Source organism: Anolis carolinensis, chromosome 1, assembly GCF_035594765.1.
Source record: "Anolis carolinensis isolate JA03-04 chromosome 1, rAnoCar3.1.pri, whole genome shotgun sequence".
In the NCBI taxonomy this organism is placed as follows: Eukaryota; Metazoa; Chordata; class Lepidosauria; order Squamata; family Dactyloidae; genus Anolis; species Anolis carolinensis.
Window position 1 is genome coordinate 160,670,869 of NC_085841.1, and position 14,806 is coordinate 160,685,674.

Consider the following 14,806-nt stretch of genomic DNA (forward strand, 5'->3'; position numbering starts at 1 on the left):
AAGTCAGGGTTCTGCATTGAATAAGAGAATATGTCAGACACACATTTTATTTCTATAACAAGTGGAACAGTAATTCCCAAGAAATATATGTCTGGTCACCCTGCATTGTAAGAGGGAACATTAAAAACACATTTTAAGGTTTGTGCCATTGTTTGAGCATTGAACTAGAACTCTAGAGATCATTATTCAAATCCCCACTTGACCTTGGAAGTTCCTGGGTGGCCTTGGGCAAATCACACTTGCTCAACCTCAGAGGAAGACAAAAACAATCCCCTCTGAACAAATCTTGGAAAGAAAACCCCATGATAGGTTCACCTTAGCATCACCTTAAGTCAGACACAAAATGTAGGCACACAACAAAAATTACAATTAACATTAAAGCATTTAATATTTGGTGTCTACTATACTAAGGTTATAAGATAGAAAATTAAAAATACACACCGAGACTAAATACAGATCACAGAACACATTATTCTATATATAAGATCCTGTCTGTAGGCCTAATCAAGGAGAATCTTGTTTACATCAAACTTTGGAATACTGTATTCCTTCAGTTACTCTTGACTCTCTCTTGACTTGTTGACTGAGCTTGTCTTTTGAAAGCTTCTAAAATTTGGAACGGCTGTCCATGCAGTCATGCCAGCCACATAACCTTGGAGGTGTCTACGGACAATGCCGGCGCTTCGCCTTGGAGATGGAGATGAGCACCAACCCCCAGAGTCGGTCACGACTGGACTTAACGTCAGGGGAATACCTTTACCTTTACCTAAAATTTGGAAAGTAAACTCTGTTGTACAGAAATCTCCCCCTAGTAATTAAATTGCTTTTGGAATAAACAATCATGATGCATAATAGTCAGTAATCATGAGAATAAACTTCTCTAAAACCACAGATTTACTCAGACACCCAACATGACTTTCTTCAACATATGTAAGCATTATGTGAATGTGCTGGTGATGGAATAGGTCTTTTTTGTGTCATTTCCCATGAATGCTCACTACTTTAAATTCTGACCAAATCCTCTTTGGGTTTCACTCCAATTTGGACAAAAAGTGCTGTTTCTGATGTATTCTTTTGTCTGAATATGCTTTCAGGGAGTAATAACTGCAGAGGATGAGCAAGCATGGATGGCTTCTTACAAATATGTAGGTGCCACAACTAATATACATCCATACTTATCAGCGTTGATCAACTATGCCCAACCTGTTAAATTTCAAGGTTTCCATGTAGCAGAAGGTAACTAAAAGGGTTTAATTAATAATACATTTTCCACCTTATTATTATTATTATTAATATTAATCTCAGGTGTGGAATTTCCTTCATATTTTTCATGTTTCATTTCATCCTTTGTCCACATGGAGGCACCAAATTACGAGATGTAACCCTGTTGCGGTAATGCTAAGAATTGTTTTTACATGGCATAGCTATATAACATATGCCTGTAGTTAGTCCACTTTTCTCTGCTCAATGAAATATGTTTATTGTATATTTTAAATTCATTTTCTAATACATGTATTGCTGTTGTTATTTGATCTCTTAACATGGTGAATTACTGAATTCATGCTTCTGCTCCTCAGTAATTTGAAAAGAAGGGACAGACAAAGAAGCATGAAAATAATATGGTTTTTGTTTAATTTAATTTAGATTTTTATACTGTGCCTCTGTTTTACTAAGAATCTCTGGGCTCCTTCTCTTCAGAAGTTTAACTTCATTTATTGTGATCTTTGATATGCTATTAATCTTGAACCCAGTGTTTTACTACAGAGTTTTTACTATTTTCTTTCTAGAACGCAACATTCACTACAACATGTCTTCTTTTAATGAGTCGGTTGGTCTAGGCTATTTGAAAACACACGCAATTGAGTTCGTGAAGTATCCTTTTATAGAGAGTATTATAAAGCAGGGGTTGTTACCTAAATAATGCAGAACCTTATACTTCATGAGCTGGAACATTTGAGAGTAAAAAGCCATAAAGATGTGAACAAATGATCATTACATCTATGCATGTCACTTGGTTATTCCATTTTCTTTAACAAATAACACAGCTATAATAAACGTCAAATGAGCCGGATTTACCCAAAGGGAGGCAGAGTGGATTCCAGCAATTATATGCCTCAAATTTTCTGGAACGCTGGGTGCCAGATGGTCTCTCTCAACTATCAGACTCCAGGTAGACAGATATGTCAATTGCATCTGAATTTCAAAAAAAGACAGCTTAGTAACTCTCCACCAGATGTCATTATTTTTGCTGTTGGCATTATTGGAAGATTTGGTTGCATGGCTAAATATGAGGATGTGTGTCAGATTAGGTAGGCCCTAAGATTATAAGCAAGAAAGCAAAAAGCTAGAGAAGTTTCAGTGTTCCTGTTTACATTAGAGAGTTAATCAGCATAGTGGTAGAGACAGAAGTAAGCATTTAAAGAAGGCTCCTCTTAAAATAAATGCCTCAATGGAAAGAATAATACATATTTCTTGGAAGTATTGGAAATAAGGATGGTATGAAGAGGGAGAGTGAAAAGCACAGCGTTGTTTATGCTTTCCTTTCTTGGAGCTAGGAACGCTTCTTTCAGCAGTCTCTCGCCCCCCCCCCCCCCCCCTTGCCTTCCCATTCATAGTAGCTTAAACAATCTGCGGTGGTGGTGACAAATAAAGCAGATATCAGGACAAGGCAAACATATTTCTACAATTTTTAAAATCACTTTTTGAAATCTAGTTTTATACAGTTAGAAAGAATGAAAAACCAAAAACCATGAACACAACCAACATAGCAAGAAACACAAAACAAAACTCAACATGTAATATCACACAGATCTGTTACAGTACTTAGCAGCCAGAATTCTGTATATACTTGTGCATGTCGGACTCATGAATAAGTTGAGGGCAGGTTTTGGGTTCAGATTTACAGAGTTTACAGATGTTACCTCATCAGATGGGGGTGAATTCGGTGGCATGCTCCACCTTGCTTTCTCTTTAAACATGGAGCCCACAGGCTTCCATTCCACAATGCCCAGCTACTTCCAGCGGAGCTCCATGCTTAAAGCGAAGGCTTCTTGTGTTGTGCCAGGAACAATGGGAGGAACCCAGGTAGTCGATGCTTCCCCCATGGGATGGTTGGGCAATGTGGGGCATAGGGCAATGGGTTCCACACACCGCCTGATGGGCACCGCCAGAATTGCCATGATGTATGGCGATTCTGGCAGCCTTTGTGATGAGGTCATAAGACAAGGGTCATTTTGCAGAGAGAGGAAACTGCCAGTGTTGTCTGAGGAAGCCAGCTTCCTTTGACTACTGCTACTATTTTTTCATTCAGGTTCTCAAAATATCCAAATGGCATTGCAGAGATAGAATATAAAGTGTTGGTGCTTCTTTTAGGTTCTCCTGGGTTGGATTATACTCTTGTTTTGCCACACTACTCAACAATGGCTCCTTTAAAAAAATAGAATTATGGTACAGTACTTACACTGATCCATTGTCTACGCTGATGTTTGGGTTGGTGTTTTGTCTGAAATTTCTAGACTCGTGAATATATACAGTAAATCTTTCCTTAAGTTACCATGTGAGACACCTTGACAGTGCCAACTATTATTATAGTTAGAATAATCAATAAGTTGGGATATTCTTCACTTTTTCTATAACTCTACATTAACATCTTTTCTTTACCACTGATCAGAGTCTCTTTCTAATAACAGATTTTGCTAAATCTATATACTGAATCTATATTTTTAATCTTGTCATTAGGCAGGAAAAGGCAATTTGTTTTTTAGGCAAAATAGGTTCATCGGATCATAGAAATAGTGGTGAGACACCTGTTGATGGATCAATTCCAACCTTTTGGGTCATAATAATACATATTTCTTGTACACACCTCATGTCAAAATCATTGAAAGAAGGGAGAAATTCATCACACATCCATGCAAAGGGCCTAGGTTTTCTGGATAGCTCTACATTTTTATCTATTCTTTAGCTGGAAATGCCTATATTATTAAAAGACTTTTCTTAAATCGAGATCTGATTAAATATAGATTTTGGGTATTATACTCCAGAATTAAATTAGCACATGTCATCACAATGTTATCTTCAAATAGGTGCTACTATGCAAATCAGGAGTGACACTTATTTCCTTGGCAGTTTTCTCTATGCTAGGCATGTACAACTTGGCAGTGATAAGGGACCAATATTAAAATAGGCTGAAATGAAATAATTCAGGTCATTCCTCTTCCCCTTGCCTGATCCAGGGCATGTATATGAGGTTACTCTGTCAGCCATTGGCTGCTTGTGAACTAGTTTGTTAGAAGACAAAGCACATTGCATAGGGAGGTGGGGTAATGATGTTATTGGATACTTTTGTCAATTAGAAGCATGAAAGCTTCTAGATCACTACTATGGAGGTATGTAATTTCTGTGTGACTAGAGGTAGCTGATGTAGACAACTGATGTGTTAATTGCAACCATCTGTCATTTGAAAAGAGAGGATGGGCAAAAATGCCTTTGCCAGTGGCCTTCTATGCATTCCACTTTAGGTTCAACCTAAATCTAATAGGAACCAGTAGAACTGCAGAAACATAAACTAGCTGGTTCACAAGATGCACATCATTTTGATACTCTGACAAGTGCCATAATATGGAAGATTATAGAAATCAATTTTTCATTTGAAAAGCAATTTTAATCTGAGCAGGATTACACATTTGTAGATGTGAGAGTAAGCATTTTCACACAATACACAGGAATTGGGTTTTAGTTAAAAGTGGCTGTCCAGGACAAATTATTCCCCTTAGATTGAAAAGGCTGATCAGATGCAGCAAGTGTTACTCAGGAATGAAACATTAAACTATTTTTGTCTCTTGACAGATTTAGCAATGCAGTTGAATCAGGGAAAATTTGAATATAATGGGTCATGCGGGTGAGTAACTATTTAAACTGTCATTGTGGAGAAGTCTGTCACTTTTAATTATGTGCTGCATATGAAAAGTAGTGCATAAGGATTAGGTTGTCTTTTATGTTTATGGAAGAAAGTTCAGAAAAACCAAGGCCTAAGTAGTAGTACACTTAAAACTTTATCATATCAGTCTCCTGTTTTGCCATAACACATAAGTGTGGAGAATGGAAACATACTAGTTTTAGAGCATTCGATATTGCACTTCTGTGCTTTAGTACGGTGCTGCTGCTATGGCAATCTGTAGTCCCACTATCTGGCTTCTGCACAACCTTCATAACCTTGCCTTTTTGCCCCATGCTCCACCTACCGTGTTTTTTGAATTTTTATTTTTACTGCAATTTTGCAATTGTGACACTACCAAAAAATAGAACAAAAACAAAAAATTGGGGAAGGGAAGGAAAACAGCCTGACTGGGAATGAGGGAGAGGGACGAGGGAGGGGGAAGAGGAAAGAAATGATGACCATTGACACCACATGACCTCCAGCCTATTAAAAACAGAAGCAGAAGGGACCTATTGCACAGAAGTCAGCAATGGGAAGGCAGTGGTATGGAAAGCCATTGATAGGTTCTGCCCAGCAATGAAAAGGGGTGCTACAATAATGGATGGAAAAGTGGTAGCAGGACACACACAATGTTACATGATACCTACTAGCAACAGATGCCACTGTCCTGCTAAACTACTGGTTTTTCAACCTCATGTGATAAAGTTGGGAAAGTAGCTAAGAAGGAGTATTACTGTTTACAGGAAATGCAGGGATTGGCACTAGGATTCTATAGAAGCTTGAAGTATTCGTGTCAAGCTAAGAGTTGGCAACGGGCTAGTGTAGTTTCCAAAACCCCTGGTTTAAATTCTGTGCTGAGTTAAGATCTCATTAACTCTGCAGCAAATTAAGATTAGAAATGTTAAACACTGGTGAAGTTGTTTTTAAACACTGATTAAACATTTCTTTGGTAGTTTCACCAGACCATTGACAGCCAAAGATCTAACTATGATAAGGAACAACTGCAAAAAAGAAGAAAAAGAAGAAGTGTTTCAGGGCAATAAGCTTCATGATAACAGCAATCCTATTTCTTTATGTTTAAAGTGAGATTGGAGGAAATCTGGTTTTCATCAACAGCTGGAGGATGTAACATCTCTCTACCCCTTATATTTCATGGTCTGTTGCCCCAGCCACTTTTCTTGCAATCTGCTCATTTACAGCATTGGAACTGAGCCAATGGGAATGATTGGGTGATTAGGGTTTATGTCCACCTCCCATCAGTCAGGCATAATTCTGGACAGAGTTCAAACTGCTGGCTATGACACATATCTACCTATGAGACAGTCCAGACCCAGAGATAGGAAGGAGAAGACCTTTGAGTCCCACCAACTTCACAAGTTCATTTGATGGAAACATGAGAAATGACTTCTCAGTAGCTGTCCCTTTGCTCTGGAGCTTCCTCCCTAGAGAGGCTACAATGGTCCTTCCTTTCATGTCTTTCCATTGCGGGGCAGAAATGTTTTTTATTCAGGCAGGATTTTACAACTGAGAGCTTTTAAGAAAAAGGGTGTAAGAGGGTATTATTTTAAATTGTACAACTTAACTAATATTTTGAAGTCTTTTGAAAAAAGTTTCTTCTTTGATCTGTTGTTTTAATATAGAGTGATGGTGATAGAAAACCCAGAGTGAATTAGACTAAAATCAGGCTAAAACCTAAATGAAAGCTTATGGTAGGGCAATAAAGGAAGGAAAAAGTGTTTTTCTGACTCACACCATTGATTTAGCACAGAACTATTCAGTAGAATCCAAAGAGCTATGGGCAGGGTTTTAACTAGAAATTCATCACATGAAGGTTCCTAACACGGGTGACAGTGGGGAGATTTGCCAGACAGCATGACAAATTTGTGAGGCAGTGAGAGAAACCATCGTTTTGTATTACCACTTTCCCCATCACGGAAGAAAGTGTCACCACCCGGCTCCCCCCTGCACCATCCCCATTCTATGCAGTGAGAACACCGAAGGCTCCCATTTTCTCAGGGCTCCATCCTAGGACACTTCCAGGACAGAGCCAAGACAGAGCCCCTCTAGAAGTAGCTCTTTATCATGTGATGGGATCTAGCAGCCTCTGTCTTAGAAGAATCCTAGGATGGAGCTGAAGTCAATGTGATGAGGTCCTACGACTGGCTACAGGGAGCACTCAACTCCTCTGTTGCAACAGCTCTACCAGCTGCCAGTCTTTTGTTGGGCAAAATTCAGAGTTCTGGCTTTGACTAATACAGCTTTGTATGACTCAAATACTGGTTATTTGAAGGACTGTAACTCCACTTATTTGCCCATTAGAGCTCTCTAATCCTGTGGAGAGGTCTTTCTCTCTGTTCAACCACCTTCTCAGACTTATTTAGGAGAGGGTCTTCTCAGTGGTGGCTCTAGGTCTTTGGAACTCCCTTCCTAGAAAGGCCAGAAAGGCCCCATCCTTGCTCTCCTTCCCTCAGTAAGGTGAAACATTATATGACATGGGGCTTTTACAAACTGACTAGGTCAGTTTAATGCTTGCAGTGATATTTTTAAAATTTGTATATGGTGTTATAATTTTGTAATATTTTGATGTCCAATATTTCAACTTTATAATTGTTTAATTGTTTTTCAATCTTATAATTATAATTTAATTCATGCTTGGTATAGTTTTTAATTTGCATTGTTTTAAATATGCTGTTAGGCACTTTTTGGGGAGAAAGGCCCAATATAAATGATAATGATACAGTAGAGTCTCACTTATCCAAGATAAACAGGCCGGCAGAACATTGGATCAGCGAAAATCTTGGATAATAAGGAGGGATTAAAAAAAAGCCTATTAAACATAAAATTACATTATGATTTTACAAATTATGCACCAAAACATCATGTTTTACAAGAAATTGACAGAAAAACCAGTTCAATACACAGTAATGTTATGTAGTAATTACTGTATTTACAAATTTAGCACCAAAACATTGCAACATTTACTACAAAAACAATGACTCCTAAAAGACAGACTGCCTTGGATAATACAGAACCTTGGATAAGTGAAGCTTGGATAAGTGAGACTCTACTGTAATAATAAATTCATTCTGTTTTAATGATGACTTTTTGATGTTGTACCTTTTAATGTGTAACCTGCCTTGAGTCCTTATCAAGGCAGCATATAAAAGGTTAAAAATAACAACAATAAAAACAGCAGCAACTAGAACTACAGATTTCATTCTCTACACACCATGTTGGGAGAAGACATACAGTAGGTATACTGAAGTATAAATCTATATACGATTTATCTAAACCATTACATTTTAGAAAAACAGATTGCAGACAAGTTATTAATAGTTCACTTCACTTTTGTTCATGCATGCATGCACATTCCTTCTCATTTAATTATCCATGTCCATTGTACCCATATAATAATTTATTTGCTACCTACCTCTCCTCATAACTCAAAACATGGTAAAACATTGCTAAAATACATAATACAAAGAACCATAAAATACATATATTAAAAATATAGAACAAAAATGGAAACACCAATACTAATAACATTTAAATGTAATAGTGTAAAATTTACTGGATAGGCCTGCTGGAAAAGATAGGTCTTTAATTGTGGTTGAGATTCCAACAGCTCATTCACCTGTCAGAGCTCTTCTGGCAGGTCATTCCACAATATTGGGATGGCTGATGAAAATATCTTCTGGGTGACGGCTGTCAGTTGGGTTCAGGCTGATTGGAGTCAGCACCCCCCCTCCTCCCAAGAGGACTTAAGTGTATAATGCAGGTTATATGAGAGGAGGTAATCCTCCAGGTAAATGCAACCTGAACCATGTATAATTTTGTACTTTGCCTGGAAGCTAATCGATATATCCATAACCTCTAATGCACAGAACATTTCATAAGATGCTGATACAAGCATGAGCCCTAAATGTGGAGATTGAGCTAGTTATTCTATTTGGAAATCTCACAAATGGAGTGTATGTCTGAGTTTAGATTATGGAAAGAAATGTCTGAAAAGATTCAAGGATGATAAAAATGACTTATTTATACTAGTTGTCATGTTTTTTTAATTATTATTTTCCATGATCCAGTGGGTTCAATGCATTGATTTTGAATGTTTATCCTAAATTGTATGGTTTGAAAACAAATAACTGTGCAATGCATTTTCAGGCTCACAATTATCAATATACAGCCCATTTTATATATCCCAATCCACTCAAGTTGCATTTCAGAGTGATAATAAAAGAAATCAAGTCAAATTAGTATTTTTGAAAAGAATAAAAATAAAATAGTATTTCTTTATTCATTTTTATTCATTCCCAGCCTCCCAAGCTCCCAAGATGATACCCACTATGATAATGTTGTCTTTTATTTTAAGGTTTCTTCTTAAACCAGATTTTATGAGGAGACCTGATCGGACATTTGATCCTTTCTCTGAAACTCCTGTAGATGGTGTAATTGCAGCAACTTGTTCAGTACAGGTAGGAAGCATATGTACCAATATATATATATATATATATATATATATATATATATATATAACAACCCAGTGCAAAATAAGCTATGTTAAAAAAGATACACTACTTGACAAAAATGGATGGAGTTAATTTAATTGAGAATAGGAGAAAATGTTTGCTTTGCTCCCTTTTGCATCTAAATTTCTAAAACTCACATTTTCTCTATTTCAACTATGAGTGTGGGGGAAAGAGTGGTTACATGCCAAATTCTTGAAAAACAAGTCATGCATTAGTTGAATTTAACAGATTTCTTAAATTCAGATTTCCTAAATCCCAGCATTGAAACTGCCATGTTGTACCTGCCTGCCTTTTAAGTGTTCAAGATGACAAACATTTCAGAAAAAGGAGGTGATTAATTTATTGATCAACAGTAAACCTAAATAAATTCTCACCCCTCCTTCATTTCAAAGGGTTACATCTCAGAGTCAGAGAACAAACTTCACATACAACACATGTCAGGTATAGCCCCTGATATGCACTGTTCCAAGAATTTCAGGAAGAAAGACAGAAAGATCTGAAACATTGGATTGTTCTTGTCATGCAAAAGTGGTCATGCTAGACTAAGTGGGTTCATAGTCTAGTTTAATATAAAACAGTTTTATGTGTTCATGTTTAGTGGGATTTGCTGTGACCCCTCCTTTCTTGTTCTTTCAAAGTCCATCACACAATTTCAAGTGGGGATCTTCAGGTTCGTACTTATTTCAAAGTAAACTCTATCAAACACAGTGGGTTTGACTTACTATTAGATATGCACAGAACTGCAGAATATTTGAGGGTGGGCTCAGATTTTCCAGAGAGAAGTCACTAGTACTGCATTTATACTGTAGAATTAATGCAGTCTGATATGACTTTAACTGTCATGGTTCAATGCTATGGAAACATGGGAACTATAGTTTTATAAGGTCTTTAGCCTTCTATACCAGAAATTGCTGGAGCCTCACAAAACTAAAAATCCCATTTTTGTGGCGTTGATCTGTGGCAATTCAATGACTCTCAAACGGCATTAATTCTATAGTGTCTATATGCTCCCACAGAATATTTGCGGGTGGGCTTAGATTTTCCAGAAAGGAGTCACATATGACCTAATCAAATGAGCTAATTTCGCACATTGTGGTGAATCCATGGGGGCTCTTCAGAGGGAATGGGGAACCTGTTGCCCCATGCCCTGAACTGCCCAACTTACCGTTGACCCCATTTCATGGGGGGAAGTTTCCACTGCCCGGTTCCCCCCCCCCCCCAATTGTTGCAAATGCAACATAGGAACCCTCCCGTGTTGCCATGGCGTTGTCGTACACTGCTTGCTCTCCCCTTTTGCCATGGAGCCCTGCTGGAAGTGGGATGGACTCCATGGCAAAAGGGGAGAGGAACCAGTGTACGACAATGTTGCATTTCCAACAATGGGGGGAACCGGGCAGTGGACGCTTCCCCGTGAGATAGGGCCAGCAGTAAGTCAAGCAATCCAGGGCTAGGGGCAACAGGTTTCCCACTCCCTCTGGCAGGCCCCCACGGATTCACCATGATGTGTGGCGAATCCATAGGTTAATGTGATAAGGTCCATAGAAAGCCTCCAATAGTAGTGGAGACTTCCCACTGTAGACAATCATTTTCTATATAAAATGTGCATGAAAAATGAGACAGAAAAGGCAAAGTTAGATGGACATCCCATTCACCTCCCTAGTAGTAGAGATATTTTCCTTTCAGAATGCTTGAAAGGGGCTGTTAAAATACCTTGTTGAATATAGAAAAGGGGAAGCACAGGATGCTCTCATGAAGGTATTTTCCATGTTGCCCCTTAGAATGGCATGGATGTGGTGTCTTTGTATGAGGTTTTGCTGTCCACTCAGTACTTTTCATCTGACCAGTGTATGGTATTTTTTATACTTTTGTTTAAAGGTAATATCTGGACAGTTCTTATCAGACAAAAAAATTGGTACTTACGTAGAAGTGGATATGTATGGCCTTCCCACCGACACTATACGTAAAGAATTCCGAACACGGATGGTGATGAACAATGGTTTGAATCCTGTTTACAATGAAGAATCATTTGTATTCCGAAAGGTATGATGCATTTCAAAAGTGTGCTTATGCTTTGCAGCCTTAGCGTGGATAATACTTTGCTTCAGTATGCCCACTTACCTGAACATAGTTTATTTAGGGTCTTACTAATGTGGGCCATTCCTTCCTAGGGCTTACACCATGGTACACATTTTGTCATGACCTAAGGCTGGTTTAACCGTAGGGTGTTTTTGTTTTTTTTAAGAAGAGAGAAAGTCCTGTAGTTATCACATGATTTTTATTTTGTTCTGTTTGGCTTTTTCCTCTTCTTGCTTCCTCCTCCTCCCCCTTGGAGGAACCCACTTCGTTCGTGGCTATGCCTGTGTTCCAGGTATGCAGTCTGCTCAGAATGAGCTCCAGCTGGTGATCCTCTACCTACCTGGGAGATTACAACTCCTTCCCTGCCCTGGCAGTGGCTGCTATCTTGCACTGTTCCTTCAGCCAAGAGGGCAGGTGAGACGCTGCAACCAAAGCTAAGGTCAATGTCATTACATGGATTAAGTCAGGAGGGTGCTGCCTCCACTTCTGAGGCTGGTGCCCTCGTCCTGTGTGCATCATGTACTTTTTTTTACCTCTCTTTCTCTCTTTCACCAAATAAAGTAGTAGACACCTTCCAGTAAATATATTTTGAAAGATTGCTTCCCAGGGTGAGCTTACATATGACACTTTTACAAAACGTTCTCTTCTTAGTGGTTGAAAACTGCAATATTTCTGTGCAGAAAAAAAGGAGATGCCATAGCACTATAGCATTAAAGTACTTTTTACCAATTCAAGCCTGGATTAAGTATGCAAAAATATAGTGGTACCACCCTGTGGCAGTAGAAGCACACTTCAGGCCAAATATGGCTGGTGGTTGTGGTGGTACTGATTTTGAACCTCAGAAGGAGAAAGGTTTCTACCCACACCCTGTATAGCTGTTCTCATTTTGAAGCGGACCTACTGACATCCCTTTTCCAAGTGACATGCTTGAGTGAGTTGTTACTGATCAACTCCTGGTTAAAACTGTTTGGTAAAGATCCATTTTCATCTGATTTCAGCTCTGGATTTGGAAAAGAAATGGTCTTTTCCTTTGCAATTAGTCTGTGCCAGAGGAGATAAGAAAGAATACTCAATTGTTAGTCATTATGGATCTCGTTCAACCTTATCAGACATAGTTGGTAGAAGGAAGTACTGGATTGGCATCAGTTCTGTTGCTGATTAAATGGCTGAATCCAAATGGTAGTGTTAGGAATTATTATTATTTCCCATGGCTCAAGACTCTTTTCTATCCTATTTTTTTTAACTTAATGCAATCACTGGAAAGTGATTATGTGATTATATCTGGGTATTATGTCACCAGTACAAATATTACATAGCTCTAGCTCTCCTTTTCATCTAATACACATGAGGCTGTTGAAGCTATGAACTACTGCTTGGGTAGGTTAATTGACTGAATGAAGTCCAATTAACCAAGACTCATTCTAGACAAAATTGAGATAGCTGTGCACAGTTTGACTGTCCAGTTAAGTGGTGTTTAGTCTCTCTCAGAAAGAACTACATTTCCCCTGAAGGGTTGGGTTAATAATTTAGCAGTACTTCTATGTTTCTCATTGTCACTAGAACCATGGCCAATAGTTAAAGGTGCTTTTTATCAGCTCAACAGAGTGGCTTTTATCGGTCTAGGTTGGTACACAACTGCAATCCTGCCAGGACAGATACACCAACCATCCAAGGTATGCACGATTATCAGCGCATGAATAATGAAGGGCTGTTTTCTAAAAAAAATGCCCCAGAACATCAATGCTTTGCAAAATAAGTTGTTAATCTGCTACCTAAACCTGGTCAGTATGACCACATTATGCCAGTGCTTTGCTATCTGCATTGGTTTCCAGTGCTGGTTTTAACCTTTGAAGTCTGAAAGTATTTAATGACAGTTAACAGAAATAGACTGTCTTCCTGTATTCACCTAGGTAGACCTTGTGGTCCATCTGAAGGCCACATATGGGTGCTTATTATACAAAATGAAAAAAGGCGGGTGATTACAAAAGAGGGCATTTAAAGTGATGGTGTTCTCCCTTTGCAATTCTATTCCCAGAAATTCAGTCTGAAGACCTCTTTTGTACCAGATGAACTCAAGAATTTTGAGAACTTTCCATTCTTTTGGAACTTTTAACTCTTCTTCCTTCCTTCTGGGTTCAACTTGTTTTTTTATTCTGCTGTTTAAATTTGTGCAAGTCTCTCTTATAAGAGGCAATGCTTCAGGAATCTACTATTTCATTCCTGCCCCATTCTTAATAAAATATGATGGGAGAGAAGATGTACAGACATTAATTGTATCATATTTGGTACATGCATACAATCTTTCACAAAAGAAATACTGCAGAGGGAGCTACATATGTAAATTCACCCTCAGTTGCAATCTGTGGTGTCTAATTTTTAAAAATCCCATTCTATTTTTATTTTTTAGTCAATTGGAGTTTCATCCAAAGTATGTGCGTTAGTGGTGCCGTCTTTGACAGTGTCTCTTATCTTTCACTTGTTCTGTTGTCCAGAATACAGAATGATTACCTGCTCCTTAGCCCCATGGGTTCTTTTTGCCTAGTAACCCTGCCCTTTTTTAATTTTGTCCATATTGTAATGACAAAGTTTGACCAGTGTCCTGGTTTGGCACAAATTTCACATGACAGATATTTGCTCTATGATCGTTTTGGAAGACAGCATAAAATGATCACACCAGAGTCCTATAGCTTGTGAACTATATAAACCCTGTGAAGAAGTAGGTTTTCGCTTCATGAAACCTCTCATTGGGGTGCAAACATTATGCAGACTTTTAGCAGGTAATATGTGAGTTGTGTTTTATTGTCCTCCTGTTCTTTTTGAGAAGTTAAACTACTGTTGTAATGCATATTGTATGTTGTCATTCCACTGTGAGGTATTGGTAAGTCACAATACTATATTTTAATGTGTACATTCAGTCAGTCTCATTGTACTTAATGATGCATGCTGGTCTCTATATTTTTGAATGAGTCATTAGTTTTATAACTAAGAAAATAAATGGAAATGAAGTTGGATAAACTAACACCTTGATCTCATGAAAGCCCGTGAAGATTGCAATGGTTCAAGCAGCGGTTTAGACTGTCATTAACACTACTGCATATAACACACAGTGGGTGGCCTACAATAAGAGCCATCTTACTCTGTTTTAATAACTAAACAAACCCAACATCTTTCACGTCTATGACTTGAGCGTTTTCAATCATTGTCTCTTAAGAATCTTCATTATCTTATTTTTCCATTGCCAGCTATCATACATGACTGTTTT

The 14,806-nt window shown here is 38.2% G+C and overlaps 1 protein-coding gene across 19 annotated transcripts in view; it reads left to right on the top strand.

The window, feature by feature from the left end:
- Positions 1-14,806, top strand: part of plcb4 (phospholipase C beta 4) — a 263,855-nt gene that overhangs the window by 219,619 nt on the left and 29,430 nt on the right. For all 19 annotated transcript variants that reach the window (XM_062957597.1, XM_062957576.1, XM_008116150.3 and 16 more), the window contains 6 exons: positions 1,095-1,236; positions 1,788-1,872; positions 2,046-2,170; positions 4,849-4,900; positions 9,312-9,414; positions 11,344-11,508. In XM_062957597.1, the coding sequence (XP_062813667.1) occupies positions 1,095-1,236; positions 1,788-1,872; positions 2,046-2,170; positions 4,849-4,900; positions 9,312-9,414; positions 11,344-11,508 (672 nt within the window). The remainder of the gene's footprint in view (positions 1-1,094; positions 1,237-1,787; positions 1,873-2,045; positions 2,171-4,848; positions 4,901-9,311; positions 9,415-11,343; positions 11,509-14,806) is intronic.